General features: G+C 54.9%; 1 protein-coding gene and 1 non-coding gene across 8 annotated transcripts in view; both read left to right on the top strand.

Moving 5' to 3' along the window:
- The window catches only part of RNF220 (ring finger protein 220), a 212,723-nt gene that overhangs the window by 193,281 nt on the left and 1,829 nt on the right, over positions 1-17,613 (top strand). Inside the window, exons 1-9 of one of the 7 annotated variants that reach the window (XM_040627382.1) lie at positions 313-500; positions 649-691; positions 3,831-3,952; positions 4,322-4,454; positions 12,487-12,583; positions 12,778-12,864; positions 13,002-13,057; positions 13,192-13,270; positions 17,366-17,474. In XM_040627382.1, the coding sequence (XP_040483316.1) occupies positions 447-500; positions 649-691; positions 3,831-3,952; positions 4,322-4,454; positions 12,487-12,583; positions 12,778-12,864; positions 13,002-13,057; positions 13,192-13,270; positions 17,366-17,474 (780 nt within the window). In that variant the 5' untranslated portion in view covers positions 313-446. Of the gene's footprint in view, positions 1-312; positions 501-648; positions 692-3,830; positions 3,953-4,321; positions 4,455-12,486; positions 12,610-12,749; positions 12,865-13,001; positions 13,058-13,191; positions 13,271-17,365; positions 17,475-17,613 lie in introns of those variants that run through there. The other 6 variants (XM_040627379.1, XM_040627378.1, XM_040627377.1 and 3 more) reach the window with 6 other exon arrangements.
- LOC121102112 lies at positions 3,191-3,299 on the top strand. Its single transcript, XR_005834206.1, has one exon. It is a non-coding gene; the product is annotated as a U6 spliceosomal RNA (small nuclear RNA).

Genomic DNA, 17,613 nt, shown 5'->3' with positions numbered 1-17,613 from the left:
CGGGAGACGGGGGCCAGGGTCCGGACTGAGGCTCTGGGGCGGAAGGGGGCTGGCAGGGGGCGTGGAGCGGGGTGGGAGCACCAGGCGGCCGCTAAAACTCGGGCGGGTTGGCTTTGCGGACGGCGGGAGGGACCCCAGGGCGGCCCCAGCCGGTTACTACCGGAGTAGGAGCAGCTGTTTCCTGGTCCTGGTCCGGCCGCCCCCCCTCCCCAATCGTGAACTTTCACCCCGGCGCGCGACGGCAGCGGGTCACGTGATCAGGGCCAACATGGCCGCCGCCGCCGGTAGGAGCTGAGGTGCCGCCGCCGCCGGGCAGCCGGGGGGAATCCGCCCGCATCGCCGCCCTCGCCGGCCAGGCGGCCGCAGGGCCCGGAGCGCCAGAGACCGGGGTTGGGGCGGCACCGTGCGGTGGCGACGGGGTTCCGTTAGAGCATCCCCCGGCGGCTATGCCGAGGGCCCGGAGCGGCCGGCGGAGCAGGGGGGCCGGCGGGAGGGAGGAAGTAGGTTTGTTTACGGGCTGTTTGGGGCGGGGCAGGCCGGGACCCGGGTCCAGTGCTGGGGCGGGGGCCAGGGCTCTAGGCCGCGCCTGACGCTCTCGCTCTCTCTCTCTTTTTTTTTTTTCCGTTTCTGCCCGGGATCTTCTCCCAGACCTTCCTGCGAGTGCGAGCCAACCGGCAGACCCGACTGAATGGTGAGTCTTGCCCGGCCCCTCCCTCCGCCCCACCCCCGGCCTCCTCCCTCCCTCACTGCCTGCAGCTCCAGGGTTGCCTGGGTCTCTTCGACATTGGGGCCATTTGCCTTCGTCGCAGTCACAGCGCCTGAGAATGTGCTGACCAAGGCGGCCGCCCTCAGTTTCCCCGTCTGTCTAATGGAGGTTATGGTTCCAGCTCTTGCCCACGCCTCTCTAAAGGCCTTCAGGAACCCTGGCGGGCAATAAGTACCAGAGAATGAGGAACAAGCTACACAATTCCACTTGGGAGCTCAGCTTTGAATTTGCAAACTGCTGGGACCTCACTGTACGAGCCGGCAGGGCGCTGAGAATGTTTTTCTTCCAGTTTTTAATCAGTGCCCAGTAGTGTGAATACAGCCTCTCTGCTGAGACTTGACAATGCAGTGAGATCTGGAGTTCCCACGGCAACAGGAACTAACTCATCCCAGGGCTCTTTGAGTTATCAGTCGGCCCACATTTCACAAAGGTGATCAGCGTGGGCTCGACAGCTCTTAGAGGCCTTCTCTCAAAGCACGTCGTGTATGCACTACCTGGTGCCCCCCCCCCCTTTTGGATTCAAACCTCTGGAGCGTTACTATTTGCTGAACACAATTGGATGAACCTAGCTTTTTGTGCTGACTAGGGTGTGGTATATCTGGGTGTTGGCTATAAGGGGCTTAGGGTCTCTGGGCCAGCTGGTAAATGAGTGAGGCTGTGGACATTCAAGATCCCCTGCTCCTGCCCCTTGGTTTCTGCTGCCTGGCTGAGCCCTGATCCGGGAAGGGGAAAGCATTCATTATGGCCTGACACCATGTTAAGTATCATTATCATAATCCTTCTGAGAAGAAAGTGGTAACACGTTTTGTAGATAAGGAAACTGAGGATGGGAGAGGTGAAGGTGATTTGTTTAAAATCGCGCAGCTGGGATGTAACTGAACCGTGATTTAAACTGAAGTTTACCTCCAAAACCTGTGCTTCTGTGACCATATCTTGCTCCCTCCTTAAGCAAACACAGACCTTTCCCTACTTACACTTTAGTAAGCTTAGTTCAGGACTTACAGGATGAGTGGGAAGTTAAACTAAACCTGCCTTGCTTCTCTGAGAATGTTAGATGTGGTCCAACCCATCAGGGTGCTTTCCTGGGATTACAGGGCATCGTCTGTCCGTGGGCAGCTTGGGCAAGAACAGCATCCAGTATCATGCTCTCCTTGGCAATTCTGTAAGATTCGTTTCTGTATCTGCTCATCAGTGTCTGTCATAGGCACTTTGTATTGGCACATTGCTCCATATGGGCTTCAAGAACCGTCAAGGTCCCTCGCCTTTCTGATGTCTAGCATCCCTTCTCCATCCCAGCCCTGGCCGCAGTGTGCCAGGGTGGCTCAAGCCTGAAATTCCAAGCGTTAGGACAGTCAAGGTGAAGGGATCTAGATCTTTGTCTACAAAACCAAGGAGGGCACAGAACATAGTCCTCTCTCCTGTAGTGAGAGCCCAGGAAATTGAAGATACGGGCCAGGCTACAGACCAAGATTTCTCAAACTCCATGCCGTCTCTGGTGGGGTGATGGCTTTCCTGTTGATTTGGGTCTTTCTAGAGCTACTATTTTGGAGTTGGAGTAGCTCCCTGCCTCGGACTCTCAACAGGCAAGAGGTAGGTCCCCGTGTGCGTATTCTTAGTGCCCTAGCACATCATGGATCAGTCTTCGTTGCTGCTGTCAGGGGGTGGGTGTGGTACTCTTAGGAGAGCGTTCTAACCTATGGAGTCAGGCCTGATCTCTCCTGTCTTTGCCATTTTTTAGTGACTTGAGCAAGTGCCTTGTTCTCTCTGAGCCTTAAGTGTCTTCTATTAAAACGGGTAATGCAGCCTTGCTTCAGGTTGAATATAGAATTAAATGAGCTACCTGTGTAAGGTATTTGATGTGAGCCTAATACAGAGCTGAAGTTCTAAATTGTAACATCAGCTTTCACCTGTGCCCCCCTCTCTAAACTGCATTCACGAGTTTCCCACCAGGGTCAATATCCATGAGTAAGTTTTTCCTGGCCCTGCAGTTGGGAACCTTTTTCTCCCTGGCTGGCTCCCACAGCCCCCAATCAGTCTGATCTCAGAGTGGCTAGCTGTGCTCCTGCTATTGCACAGGGAGGGTGGCAGTCCCTTGTTTTGACCCCTTCCTGCTTCGGTGACAGGAGGGCTGCAGAGAGGGATTAGTGAGCTAATTAGAAATGATTGCATCTCTCAGCATTAATTAGCAGTGCTGTGGGCTTACAGAGTGCACTTTGGAATTGAGCCCCCTGCGGGACAGCATGGCAAGCAGCCGTCTGCCTCGGGGGCCTGCCAGGCCCCTGCACTGATTAGAAATGATGGAACAGGTTTGGGTAGGCACAGTGAAGGCTGTCCTCTCAAGGTACCCTGGGCTCTCTGACTCAGATCCTCTATACTTTTATGACTGGGCCTCAGTCTCCTCTTCTGTTAAATGGGACCAGTGGAGTGCTTTCTTAATCAGCGCATATACTAAAATTGGAATAATACAGGGATTAGCATGGCCCAGACACAAGGATGCAATGCAAATTTATGAAGCATTCCATAAAAATTTTTTTAAAAAATGGGACCAGTGGACATGAGAAAAAAATCTTCCTGAGGGATTCTAGGTAGGACACCAAGGGCTATGCCTCAGGGCCCTTGGCCCAGGAACGAAAGGGGTTTTAGCTGATGCGTGAACAGCAGCACAAATTGCTCCCTGGAGGGACCTTGGGTTCTAGCTAAGAGATGTTCTGTAAGAGAGCCCATGGTCTTGGCCTTCTGGGCAGATACCTAACAACTTGGAGAGTCTTTGCTCATTGGACTTACTTGAGAACTGCAAGTAGGAAGGTATGGCTTGAATTTGAGCCATCTGTGGCCAAAGAGTGGACACTTCGCTGGCCTAGCACTAATCTCTTCCCCAGGTGCTCTTGGGCAAGGCCCAGTCCCCAAGGGAGCAGAGGGTGCTGCATAATGAGGGCCAGATCAGGCACTGAACAAAAGGGCTAATGGCTGGCAAGAGGTCAGACTATGTCAGCTCCACTGGGACCCTGGGAGCTACAGTGACCGTCTGCCTGTTCTGTGCTTTGTTTTCGGTTTCTCCATGCAGCTCGGATTGGGAAAATGAAACGGAGGAAGCAAGATGAAGGGCAGGTATGTCCCCTGTGCAACCGCCCCCTGGCAGGATCGGAGCAGGAGATGAGTAGGCATGTGGAGCACTGCCTTTCTAAGGTAGAGGGGCCATCACTACCTATCTCTTCTCCCCTCCCCCCTTGCTTCCCTGACACTAGCTGCTGACTGCCCCCAGATTTAAAAGGTTTTGGGGTCTCCTTGTGGTCTCAGCAGCTTCTTCCTCTCTGTTCTTCACCCTCTTCCTTTGCTTTCACGCATACACTCCTCCCCTGGGCCTCCGGTGGAAAATCACTGGGAAGAGGCCCAGGTTCTTTGACTTCTGGATTGGTTTCCTTGCAAGGAGCCCTAGAGCTGGGGGCCCATCTGGCACACCAAAGCTGGGGCCCAGGGTTGTGCCTTCCTTGGTAGATCCGGGGGAGCAGGTAGTGGTGGCCTGGGACCCGCATGATCCCACTCTGCTCTTCACAGAGGGAAGGCTCCTGTGTGGCTGAGGATGATGCCGTGGACATCGAGCATGAAAACAGCAACCGCTTTGAGGAATATGAGTGGTGCGGGCAGAAGCGGATACGGGCCACCACTCTCCTGGAAGGTGGTTTCCGAGGTACAAGCGGCTGACACGTAAAGCACTGGCGCTGTGGTGGCCGGGCCTCTGCTGGGTATCCATCTGTTGGGAGCTGAGAGGCCAGGGCTGGTGGCTGGTCATCCGTTCCACCACGTGGGAACTGCTGCTGGCGGGGCTCCTTTGTGACCGCGCTGCCTGCCTGTGATGTGCATATTAAAATGGATGTATTTGGGTGGGGAAATGGAATTGTGAGGCTGCAAGCTAGGAGTGACGAGGGGGGCTCTCAGCCTCGGGTGATGCATTGAAGGTGACAGCCAAGCCGCGTTAGCACCTGCATAAAATATTAAAGGGACGGTTATGCATTTATCACTCCATCCCTCTTAAGGCTGATAAATGAGAATCCAGCAACCTGCTGTACACCTCCAGCACTGGGGGCCCTGAGGGCTTCCAGGCAAACACATTGGATTTTCCTCCTCCTCCTCCTCAGCCCCGTGTCAGGGAAATCAGTTACAGAGGAGAGAGTGAGTTATGGCAAAATTTGACCTCCCATGAGCTTCATTGGTGAATCTAATTTTAGCTCTGATCCCATCCCTTCTCCCTTGGGCGCCCTCTGCCCTGAAGCAAGAGGGGCCTGGGCCCAGCTGCTCCCTGCTTCGCTTGGGCTCGCTCCAGTTGCTGCAGAGGGGTCTGGGTCTGCAGGGCTTTGCACACCTCCATTGCCCTTCCAGCTCCTTGGAGGGATGTGGCTTCGCCCAGTGGAAGTCTCCCACCCACCACCCACCCCCACCAGGTCAAACAGTAGGCTGGTTGGATGCCTAGGATCATGTCCTTCTTGTCAGGCTTCCCTGCTCTGGGCAGGGGAAAAGGGAAAAGAGTCTGCCTCCTGGCCTCCAGCTCTCCTCTTTCTGTGCATAAGCACAGCTGGCCCTGCAACTTACAATCATTAAGTGAACCAGTCTGCTTCCCATCTGCCTCCAATTCTCTGGGCAACACCCTTGGGAGTGCTGGTGGGTCTGGTCCCTGGGGAATCTCACAGCTGCTGGGAAGAGAGTCTCTGCCTCGTCAGGGCCATGCTGCGTAGGCTGGTCCCGAGGAGTGGTCACCACAGCACCATGCAGTGCAGACTAGATAAATGAAGGGGCTCCAGGTCCAGGTTGGGCATTATGCCTTTGGGATTCTCTCATCCCCAAGCATCTGGGGCAAGCCAGAGTGTCAGAACGGTAAATCAGCCCAAACCACTGCCCCAGCCTGAGCTGGAGAGAGTTCATTTGCCACCTCACTCTGCTCCTGCCCTGGAGTTTTAGAGTGCCTGAGGCCCTGGGAGGATGAGCAGCAAAAAGCCTGGGATCCTGGGAATGGGACACACGGGTGCCTGGTGGTGGCCCCTGAGGGTCAGCTGCACGATGCTGCTCTGGGTTCACTCTGTTGGCAGCAGCACATACTCACATCTTCCATTTCTGTGGCAACTTCTTAGGGTTCTTGGCACCGAACTGGACCTGATGCCTTCTGGGCACCAGACAAGGCTTACGGGGGATAAAGCTGCATACATGGGGCCTGCTGGTTTGACAGAGTATTTCCCCTGCGCCGGGACGCACTTGCAGAGCGGGTGTGCGGTGCTCTTAGGCCCTGGGCGGGTGTCAGTTTTCCCTGAGTGTTTACACTGTGAGGTTGTTCCTTTCAAGAATTCCTGAGGGGAGTTCAAAGGGGGCTTTTCTTTGAGCGATTTGGAGAGCGAGAATGAGAGTGAGGCTTGAAGAGGGAGCAGGGCCGGAGGTGCCTTTATCTGCAGAGAATGGCTCCAGCTTGCCTGATAGAAGCTGCTGCCGCCTCTTAAACAGCTTAGTGCAGTCAAAAGACAGGCAGACTTGAAAGGCTGTTTTACAGCAAGATCAGCGGGGGCCACGAGGCAGAGAGCGGGGCACAGTGGAGCAGAGGAGGCTGAGGCTCCTCGGTGGGGGGGAAGGGGGGCATCAAAGGAGGCCCTGGTTGATCCTGACTGCCTCTGCCCCTGAAACCCTGTCTGCAGAAGCTGGCCATCTGTCAGTCTACCTTCCCTGGCCAGGACTGGTAGGCCCCAACTCTTGGGGGGTTGGGTGTGGCCCCGCCAGGCGGGCTGGTGTCAGTGCGGCACATTGATCGCCCGCCGGGCGGGCCGGGCCGCAAGCCGGGCAGCGCGTGCTTAATGTGATTGAAAGGCAGTTAAAATGGCGGTGACCTTTTCAGGAGGAATTAGATTGCCTGCCAAGACCGGTTAGAGGGAGTGATAACGCCGGCTGAAGAAGCTGCCCGGCCGACTTCAGAGAGAGGGAGCAGAGGCAGGGTGAGCGGGCGAGTGGTGAGGCCCATTTAAGCTGTGCTGTGCGTGCCGACAGAACAGAGATTGCTGTTCTTGTTAGATATGAAAGAACTGAAGAATTGCAGATAAGTTCCTGTATGCTATCATCCCCTGTCCCTCCTCCCAGACCAGGGCCCCTTCGTCATCCTCAGCAAAGCTTCCTACCAGGCCCACTGGGAACTGGTCTGATGGAGCAGATCTGTTTCCTTGAATGTAACCTGTGGCGCCAGGGAACAGGCACGAGTTTTGGTGGAGACACTTGGCTGAGGGGAACAGGCCTTGAAGATGGACCTGTGGCTATCGAGGGCAAAGCCCGGATAGCTCAGGCCTGGGAGTGCTTGGAACTGGGACTCTAGAACAAAATGAAGGACCAGACAGAACAGGTAAGTAAGCAGCACCAAGATAGGTCCAGCTAGAAATAGATCTTTAAGAGGCTAAAGGAAATACTTCAGGACGGGTTGGAAGACCTAAAACTTCCAGCGTCTCGGAAATACTATGGCCTTCCCAGTTCTCAAGGAGATCCTGGGCTGTGTGCCTGAGCTGTTGATGTCCTCTCAGAACCTTAGGGTTGCTAGTCTGCTACTGCTGTTTCCCCCACCCAGCGTTAGAATTGCATAGAGGGTGGCATGAGGCCTGGTGCTTCTCCAACATTCCCCTGAGAGCTTAGCAGTTAGGAGAAAAAGCTCCTCTTCTAGGGCACCATGCCAGCACTGGGCCGAGCAAGGGGCCTCTGGGCTAGAGCAGCAGGCCTCAGGGAAAACCTAATTCTACAGCCTTGTGGGACAAACCTGCTCCTATCTATGGTCAAAGGAGGTATGTGATGAATGAGCCACACTTTTCCTCATTTCTTGTCTCCAGCTTCTGGGTTCTAGAAAAGAGATAGTGAGCTTTGATCCTTCCCCTGTATTGGTTGCCACTGAAAGTTCACCCAGCTGGATTTGGGGAGCCTGGAACCCATCGTGTCTGAAATGGACAGGCTGGAGGGAGGACACGGGAATGGTTGGTTTCAGATAAGGTAACAGTGATGGGGGCAGGCACAGGGTGTGTTGAGGCGGAAACATTTCCCAGGAGACTGCACAGGAAGTAGAAGGTGCCGCAGTTATATCTGTGAGCCCCGACAGGAAACACGTCACTAGAATCTAGCATTGAGCCCCTTTGAGTCAAACAGGTGGAGGGGAGGGAGAATGACGGTACTAAGAGGACCAGCTGTGCAGGCCTCTGCCCTACCCAGATCCTGGCCTAGTGACTACATCTTTCTCAAGTTCCTGTCTGGGATTTAGGCTGGTTTCAAGTTGCCTGGGATGAGATCTCATGGAGAGGACAAGCAGGGCAGCTCCGGCACTGATCTTTTAATGGGCAGTGGCTTGCTAAAACATCACCAGATTCTAGGTCAGGGCCTGAGAGGTATTGTGAGTCCCAGGGCACAGAGAACTAGGCCTTCTCCTAGCTGCTGCCCCCTCTGGCACGTTCCCAAAAGATCGGAGCCCCCGCAGCGAAACGCGTTCCCCGGTGCAGGCGTGCCGCGGTCCAGTCAGTGACAGGTGTTGGAGCGGCCCGCTGCTGGAGGCAGTCTCGGAATGGGGAGGGCTAGGGCTGCTGCCTTCCAGCTGCTTCCACCTTTAGTTCTAACTGTTGCCTGGTGGGAGGGCTGAGGAGAGGTGGCAGGGAGCAGGGCACCTTCTGTCCCCTGTGGCAACTGACGGGGATTTAATCGCCTTTTGGAACACAATTGTTAAGCTGGGACAGAGGGAGTGCAGGGAGAAGGAGCAAGTATCAATGGTTTTAAACGGCGTCTCTCTCTCTGCGTCTCTCCTGACGTGAGGCAGTGAAACGCGTTATTGAGGAGGCCCGGAAAGTGGCTAAGTGCGTTTGACACACGCCAACTCCCTGCCTCCACACTGGATAATTGCATTGTCAACTGTTCAGCGAGGTGGCAGGTGACACTGCAGGCCGATTGATTGTCCCGCATCGCAGCTCCCCAGACTGTCAGCTCCCCAATCGATGGCGTTTACACAAGACACCGTAACTGCATCTGTAACTAATTCCAGTGTAAAACTCTCCGGAAGCTGCTGCCCCTGTTTCCCCCCCCCCTCCGCCCCCAAGAGCATGGCCTCTGAAGGGCCCCCAAGACTTTCCTTTCTCCCTGGGCTCAGGTTTTGTTAGGAGCAGCAGGTGAGGAAATTGATGGCTCCTTTTTTGTGGTTTTGGGTTCCAGGACGTTAGTGCCCCCAGTAAACGGGCATCTCCAGTTTCTCAATCGATCACCTAATCAATTGATTAAATTAACACTGATTTTTTTTTTTCCTTCTCCTCGACGACCCAGGAAGAAATGAGTTTATGGGAGGGGGGTCATTTTTATAAAATTTAGACTTCCCTATCATTTCTGCACTTAATCCTCTTCTTCTCTGTTGCTAAGTATTCATTTGGAGAGAAGGGATTTTTCACACTGCCTACCCTCCCAGAACCCACTCTGCTGAGCAGCATTGACCAGCAGGCTTAGTTTGCCTAGAGACAGCAGCACAGCACATTGTGCCACTTTACGTGGGGCTGAGCCATAGTAAGGGGCCTCCCCTAGTGACTGTAGCGTCCTCCAGGTCATCCTGGAGGTCCTGGGAACTGAGTCCCTTCCCTGGATAGCAGCAGCAGGAGTGGCAGCTTGCTTGTTATACCCAGAGCTCCATGGAACAGGAGCCAGAGGCTTGGAAAGGAGCTCTGTGTGCCATCTTGCCTCTGAGTACTGGCTTGGGATGTTCCAGCAGCTGAGAACATAAAACGGCTATGGAGCCTTCCTCTCAAAGCAGACGGGGCGGGGGGGGGGGAGGCAAGCTGGTGGGGGCGCTCTCTGCATAAAACGGCTTTATGGCAGTTTCTTTTTATTATGATTCTGCCAGAAGTCAGCAAGTGACATTTCATTAAGAAAATAAAGTTTAATGTGCTGGGAAGGAGGTTGGAGCAGGCTGGGGCAGCATAAGAGGGAAATTGGCAGTAGCAGCCTGTTCTGAACACCTGTGGGGGTAGGGAGAGGTTCCCAACATCTGTCTCCACTGGGGGATGGGGTCAGGGTCACAGTATACCGCTCAGAGGAGAGACAGAAAGGCCTTTTCCTTGGCAGGTAAGATGGGCCATACTCTCCTACCTGGCAGGTCGTCGCTGCCCAGCTAGGGTTGGGATCCTACAGGGAAGGTCATGTCCTGAGAGGCTCAGGCCTCCTTTCAGACATAGGGCTCTCAGGACCTAACAGGACAGTGCCGTCAGCATTTAGCCGTCACTGCTGTGGGCCTGGCCAGCTCTGCTGGATGATGCTGAGACCACAGCAGTGAGTCCGACGTGGGCTTGCAGCCTGCTGAGGGACCGTGACAATACATGTAATAAAGATGACTGGAGTTGCACGGGAGTCTGGGTGGACACCAGGGAAGGGACACCTGTGTAGAAATACCTGGGGAAGTCTCCACACTCAGCGCATTGAGGGTAGAGATCAGATCTTGCAACTCTGTGTCTCCAGTGCCAAGCCAGGCCGAGGATGAGCTCAGTAAAGGTTGAAAGAATGTTGCTGGGGTGAGTTCATTCAGGAAGTATTTCTGGAGCAACTGCGCGCATAGGCACCGTGAGTTCATAGGAGGCATGGCTGAGCTAGGTCAGACTTGAAGAACAGACAGGCCTTTGTTTTGTAGACCAGGACGGAGAAGAGATAACAAGATGTACGAAGGCGCTGGCACACGAACAGACAGTGGAGGGTCGGAGAAAGCAAAGTAGCTGTGTTCCACTGGAGTAGGAGTCCTGGTCTAGGCCTGGCCGAGGAGTGGACTTCAGGCCACAGGGCTGCTTTCTGTGTTGAAAAACTGAGACTCTTCCTGGCAGCTCTGTGGTACCCTGTTGTCTCAGCTTTGCCGTGGGTCCTTTGCTCTCCTTTTTGCACGCCCACCAGGCAGGGCTGTGCGGGGCCCGGCTGAGGCAAGGATGTGAGGCCGGCTGCTGGGCTGCGTGTACTTGGGGGAGGGGGCCTTGGCAGGGTTCGGGGGCACAGGCTGTAAGTGAACCTGATAGCTACATTCTGATTGATGGCAGAGTTTGTCTCCCAAACTGTCAGAGGGTTTATAGAGGTGCCACTCACCCACAAGGAGGGAATTGCCTGTCAGGACACCTGGCCGCGAACAGGAGACAGAGCTGTAACTTGGTGTTTTCCCAGCTTAATGGCCCTGCTGCTGACCTGCCTGCTGTCTTGAGTTTGTTGGTGCCTCCGTGTGGAGGGGAAATGAGGATTGTCAGGGAGGGGTGGAGCCTAGGCAGTGCCTAGCGCTCTCTTCCCTCGTGCTGCTTGCTTTGGGATGGACGAAACCTTCGTGAGACCAGAGACGGGAGGCGTAGGTGGGAGAAGGAAGATAGGAATTGTCTGAGGTGCAGTAAAGAGTCCCTCTGGAGGCATAGTGCTTATGGAGTGAAATGAGGAAAAGAGCAGAGGTGGGCAAGTGGGTACATGCACATCTCGATGGATCTGGCTGAGGAGGTGATGCTCGTAGTGGGAAGCCATAGCTGGTTTTGCAGCCAGGAAAGGAAGGGTCAGAACCATCTGGTAAGCAGGATGAAGGAACAGACAAGAGGCTTGAGGACCCCATTATAAGACTGTTGTCCTGATGAGAGTGGAAAGAACGGATAAGAAGACATTTCTGAGATCATCAGGCAGAACCCTGAGCTGCCGCCTCGCCTCTTTGAGGATTTTCCTTGCTGATTCTACTTGCCACAGATTCCATCGTTTCATCTTTCTCCGTCCTGGCAGGGCTGCTGTGCTCGCCAATGGGATGTGGTCTGAAACCACTGAGCAGAGGCAGGGGCAGAGAGGGAGAAGCAGCTTTGTGGCCCCTGACCGTGCCTATCAGGAAGGGGGGATCCTGGGTGTCAGAGCACAGGGCAGGTACGGAGCCCTAATGTGGCTTCAGCAGCTCACCCCTCCCCGTTGGCCAAGGGTTTGCCTGTGGCTGGGCCAAATGCACCTTGGAAGGGTCAGCCACCTGCCTGGGCCGTGGCCCTGCCTCCACCCAGCCTGGTTGCCTTTGTAGATTGCTTTGAGAAGCAGGTGTGCGTGCCTATCCTCCCTTGTCTGTCCCTTCCTAATCCTTTTATAACTGCACTTGTCCAGGAATCTGGGCTGAGTGAGGTGGAGATGAATAATTAATGTCAGGCGCTTCAGACACCAAATATTTGAACAGCTGCCTGGTGTTTTTGCTGGCAAGGACCTGGCGGCCAAAATCAGGACGTTGGCTGGGGGTCTTGCTGTGTGGCTCTGACTGGCCCTAGCCAGTTTGCTCTTCCCTCTGATGGACTGTCACGGTGCACCATGGGACACACGGGATGCCCAGGTCTTGGGTGGGGGTGGCTTTGTAGACCTGAATTTCTGTGTCCTCTTCCTGCTCTTCCTAGACCTGGAGGACAGGTGGACAGCAGGCTAGCTTGAGTGTCTCCTAAGGCCCTGACATAGCATATGAATGGGCTAGTTTATGAGCAGAGACCACCAGGAGCAGCAAGAAGTGGCAGAGGAGAAGGATGAGGTATACAGAGTGAAAGGGATTGAAACGTCAGAGCCAAGAGTATCTAAGTAATTGGCTCTCTGTGTTTCAGGCCCGAATTTCTGTCTGGGCCTTACCTGGCCCCAAACCTGAGCCCTACCTAGAGGCAACAGAAGGGGTACCCTTGGCATAGTCTCGTTGGCCCCTGGCCCTGCTCACATCCTGCTTCCCACAGGCTCTGGCTTCGTCATGTGCAGCGGCAAAGAGAATCCGGACAGCGACGCTGACCTGGATGTGGATGGGGATGACACTCTGGAGTACGGGAAGCCGCAGTATCCTTGGGGCACTGTGGGACAAGGTGGGGCTGGTGGGACAGGCCAAAAGGGAATTGAAAAAGTAGCCAGCGCCTCTGGTACTTGCTCATACCATCCATTCCCCGTTGGGGTCAGCGTCAAAGCTTTAACCGGGATTCAACCTTTACGGCCTACTGCAAACTAGGATCTGTTGTCCTTGACCACCATGCCAGATACACGGAGGCTGACGTCATCCCCTGCACAGGCGAGGAGCCTGGTGAAGCCAAGGAGAGAGAGGCACTCCGGGGTGCAGTCCTAAAGCAAGTGTGGGCACAGGCTTGGGTGGGTGGGATAGAGGGATGGGAGGTCCTGAGGCAGGATCAACTCAGTACCCATCCTCGGGGCTTCCCTGTCTAACTTTAGGGCTCACTTTGTTCTTTTCTCCTCCTTTCCCTAGTGGCGGCCCTCCCAGCACACGCATCACACCTGAGTTCTCTAAATGGGCCAGTGACGGTAAGTCCTGACCCACCTTGGGAGTAGTGGGGGAGAGGGGACATCCTTTGGGTGGTGGTGACTGACTCAAGCCCAATCCCTCACCTGTGCTGCCCAGTCTGGCCAGAGTATGAGTTGCCCCTCTGTCCCAGCAGAGATGCCATCTACCAGCAACGGTGAGAGCAGCAAGCAGGAGGCCATGCAAAAGACCTGCAAGAATAGTGACATCGAGAAGTGAGTGTCTGCCCAGGAGAGGGGCCCCTGGGATGGCAGTTTAGTGGGAGGGAGAAGGTGGGGCTCTCTGCTAGCAGGAAGACCTGCTGCCAGGGCTCCTGGCCCTCCAGAGCACCGCTTAGTCCTGCGGCCCTGAGCACACGACCGGCAGTGGGGCCCAGCTGGTGCTAAGCGTGACTCTGTGAATTGATCGCTGGGCCACTGCCCTGGGAGTCCTGGCGGAGGGAGGAGCAGTCCGCCTGCCTGCCTGCCTGCCTGCCTGCTGCGGCGGCCTCCGCCCGGGAACGTGATGTATGGCCGCCCAGCCCAGCCAGCACACTTGATTCATCTCCAGTTTCTGTTTCTTAATCGGGAGCTAAATTGGTTTCATTTTTCTTGTCCCGGGTGGCGCTCGCAGTGGGTTTTAGGCAGGAGCATTGGGTCTCTTCACTTCCGGTAGGAATTTTTGGCCTGGGTTCTCTGGCAGAGGGAAAAGGGATCTGTTAGCACTTCACATGGGGCTGGGCAGCCCCTGGCCTGGATCCCCAGGAGCCACAAGGACTTGAAATCATCTGGGTGTCTTACTACCTTTCCAGAAGCCCAAGCAGGCTAGTTCTGTCCCCAAGAGGTGGCACTGTCCAGCTCTGGCTGCCTGGAGTTGCTGTTGGCCACTGCTTACCTCCCCACACCCCACCCCTCTCTCTGCTGGAGGCTAGGTTGCCTGGGGTTAAAAGGCAGCCTCTTCATTCCAGGGCCAGTGTTCCATCTTGCCTCCTGCCAGGAGAGTGGATTGCAGGCCAGTGCAGGGCCGGGTCGGTGGCCCGGGGTCACCTCCCATTTGTTTCCCTCCATTTTGTGTTGTCATAAATTCATTCCAGCCCGTTGTGGTTGATCAGTTTATCTCGGCCGGGGCCGCGAGTGCTGCTGGCATGATGTATGGGCCGCTGCTCCGTGTCAGTGCTGGAGCGGGCCGCACGGGTTCGGCGCAACCAGCTTGGGGCGGGGGGGAGGAATGACGTATGGATGTTTATTTAATAATTCTCTCCTACTCCAGCTGAGCGGGGCGGGCGGGGCCGTAAGGGGCGCCCACCCTCGTCTGGAGGGGCTGCTCATAAATCAGAAAGACAAGATCATTAATCAGGGATGGCGCCCGAGGGGGAGGTGGGGGCCAGAGCCAGTGGCCATCCATGAAGGTACCACCCACCCAAGGCCGGGGGAAGTTGGGACTTCTGTCCCACCTGTGTGAGCACAGGCACCAGTAGGCAAGGTTCTCTGGGATAAGCCACAGACTGGCTCAGTCATAATGCAGAGATCTCCACTGGGTCTGGCTTTGCCAAGATTGGGACCCTTCAGTCCCCATGACTTCTCTCTTCCTGGTACACACCACGTGGGTTCCCGCCCTACATCTTTTTCACAACCTAGGGGAAGCAGGAAGGCAGGATGCCATGGCTTCTTCCAGGAAATTCTCCACCCCATGCCCCAAAGGGTCTCAGGAATAACTCACAAGCAGCCTGGGTCGGGAACATCTGCACCAGAGCAGAGATGACAAGCCAGGTGTATGCTGAGCAAATCCACAATAAGGTGGGCTTTGCAGATGGATGTGGCCTATGGCGCTTTTGGAGATGAAGGGGGAGATGGCTTCATTCTCTCCTGGCCCCATCCTTTTTGCCTTTCTAGCTCTAACTTCTCTGATACGGAGTTTGAGAGTGCTCTGCTCTGGGGTCAGCCTGTGCCCCCAGCTCCAGGCCTCAGGTTCCCAATTTTTAAAATAACTAAAATGCCCAGCCTGGTCCTTGGAGAAAAAGGGAGCACAGCTACCTTGTCTCCTTGTCAGATATTTACCAACGGTCCAGATGAGGATGGCACACATGGCATTGGGCAGAATGCCAGGGGAAGAGCCGTGCTGGTGTTTATAAGGCTCGAGGGGGTGGTGAAGGCTTCCAGATCTAGAAAGTTGAACGGACACTCCCAGAATCAGCCAGCGTCAGAGAAGCTGGAGTCAGACCCTTCACAGCTTCCCTGGAGAGAGGTGGGACAGAGAGAGTCACAGACCCGTGGAGTAATAGATTGAGGGCATCCCTGACACAGGGACACACCACCAAGAAGTCGTACTCTTTGTTGCTGCTGGTGCCCTAAGAGAGAAAGGTCAGAGATAAAAGTTTGTTGCCGCCCATGGAATGTTACCCACCATCCTCCCCATGTCCCCCAATACCACTTAACGCCAGTAGCACCTGTAAGCTTTTGGGCTTTCTGAGCCAGTGGTCTGCTCCAAGCTGGCAGACAGGCCACCCTAGGAGAGCGTCTCTGCCCACACAGCACCATACTCAGGATTCCCCTCAGTCTGTGCGGGTGCTTGCGCGCGCTCTCTCTCTCTCTCTCTATTTATTGAGTACACCTTTTAACCTCAGCTTTTACCCTGTCACCGCTCTCCTCCAGTGCCCCCAGCAACTTCCCGTTAGCTGTGAGATAAACTTCCTTTCTGATCATGGCCTCCGAAGTCTTCCCTGATAGATCTCCTTTTCCACTTTAGCACTTACCCACGGGTGAACCTAACAGCCACACGGGCCTCTTGGCCATTGTTCCTCCCGGTCCCTGGCCTGGAGACCCAGCTCCTCCTGGGTATTGCCAGTGTTGCAATGTTAGTCACAGAGTCCTTGGTGCATCACAGCGTCGGTCTGTGGGGATTGACTCCCACCTCCCCCGCTCTATGCGAACCATAGGCAAGCTACTTAATGTTCCTCTGCTGCTGTAGTTTCTTCGTGTATAAAATGGGAATATTACAGTCTCCTCATGGGGTTTTTGTGAGGTGTAAATAAAATAATAATTTTCAATTCCTCAGTACAATCTCTGGCATTTAGCAAGCGCTTAATAAATTTTGGCTCTTTTATTTGTATTATCATCATTATTATTCCCTAAGGCCCATCTCTAGTAGCATCTTTTCTACTCCTCCAGGCAGTGTTCTTCTGTGAGCTCCTCTGGGTTCTGTTCACTTGTTTTAGAAGGGTTGGGAGGGATCACCCCACTCCTTGAGATAGTCCTAGCTCTCCACTGTTCAGTCCTGCAGCCCAAAGAGCCTTCCAGAAGTTATTTTCATGGGCAGGGCTTGGACAGCAGGTGAGGACTCTCAGGGCATCTGATGTGCCCAGGAAGAAACAAGGAGCCCTAGAGGTAGGCCAGGCCTGTGGCCCAGGACCTGGATTCTGTGGGACTTGTGCAGTCCCCACATCCCTTACTCTGGGGGTGAGACTGGTTTTTCAGTCATCAAACATTTACTCATACTCACATGCCCGCCGTGGGGCTAGTGGCCGCAGTCAGTATTGGTGGCATGAGCAGCTGGCCTTTGGGAAACTACGTCTTGCACAGGAGACAGGGACGTTTGCAGTTCTGCTGCTGTGGTGGAGTCTGGTGCAGAAGAGCAGCCACCGGTGGTGCTGCTGGCGGGAGGGTTGGAAAAGGCTTCTGGTGAATAAGGAGCTGGGGTGCTCCAGAGGAAGCAGAAAGTGCCGCGAGAGGCCAAGGGAGTGAAAAACGCCGCTGTGTGTGTGGGAAGCTTCATAGTTTGGTGTGGCTGGAACGTGGAGTGTGGCGGGTGCGGAAGGATGTGGGCTGGGGCTAGACCAAGGAGGCCCTGGTCAGCCTCTGAGGAGTCCGGTAGAGCTTTATTCTGAGAAGTAGAAGTGGTCAAATCTGCGAAATTCTAGGCGCTGAGAGAATGGAATGAAGGATCTGGAGGCAGAGGGGCCATTCGGGTCAGCAGAGGAATCGTAGGAGAAACCATGAGGGCCTGGACCAGTGGTGGTGTGGAGAGAGTACGGAGATACCAGGAACTAGATGACAGATTGTAGGTGTCGAGGGTGATTGGGAAGGAATGGTTTAGAATGGTTCTGAGGTATCTAGTTTAGAAATTCACCAGGATGAAGGTGGAGGAACAAGGAGGGTGAGGAGTTCAATTCTAGAAGAAGGAGTTTACAGACACAGGATTTGGGCAGGTGGGGGGCAGGGACATCTGGGAGACATATATATGTATAGTTCTGGAATTCAAGGGAGGTGTCGGCTGGAGGTTCAGATTAGAGATGCCAGCCTGCTGCCTGCCCAACAATGCCATCCTCTTTACAGAATCACCGAAGATTCAGCTGTTACCACGTTTGAGGCCCTGAAGGCTCGGGTCAGGGAACTTGAACGGCAGCTATCCCGTGGGGACCGTTACAAATGCCTCATCTGTATGGTGAGAGAAAGGGAACCTGGCATGCCTCTGGTCAGGCATCAGTGCCCTCTGGGGGTTGGAAAGGGCCTCTACACTGTGATTTGAGGTCTTTAGAGGGTGGGCCAGCCTCAGAGTGACCCCTTCTCTGCCCACCTCCTCC

The sequence above is a fragment of the Ursus maritimus genome, unplaced genomic scaffold (genome assembly GCF_017311325.1).
Source record: "Ursus maritimus isolate PB19 unplaced genomic scaffold, ASM1731132v1 scaffold_12, whole genome shotgun sequence".
Classification (NCBI taxonomy): Eukaryota; Metazoa; Chordata; class Mammalia; order Carnivora; family Ursidae; genus Ursus; species Ursus maritimus.
The sequence above is the reverse complement of the archived record's forward strand: the minus strand, read 5'-3'. Positions and strand labels throughout refer to the sequence as shown.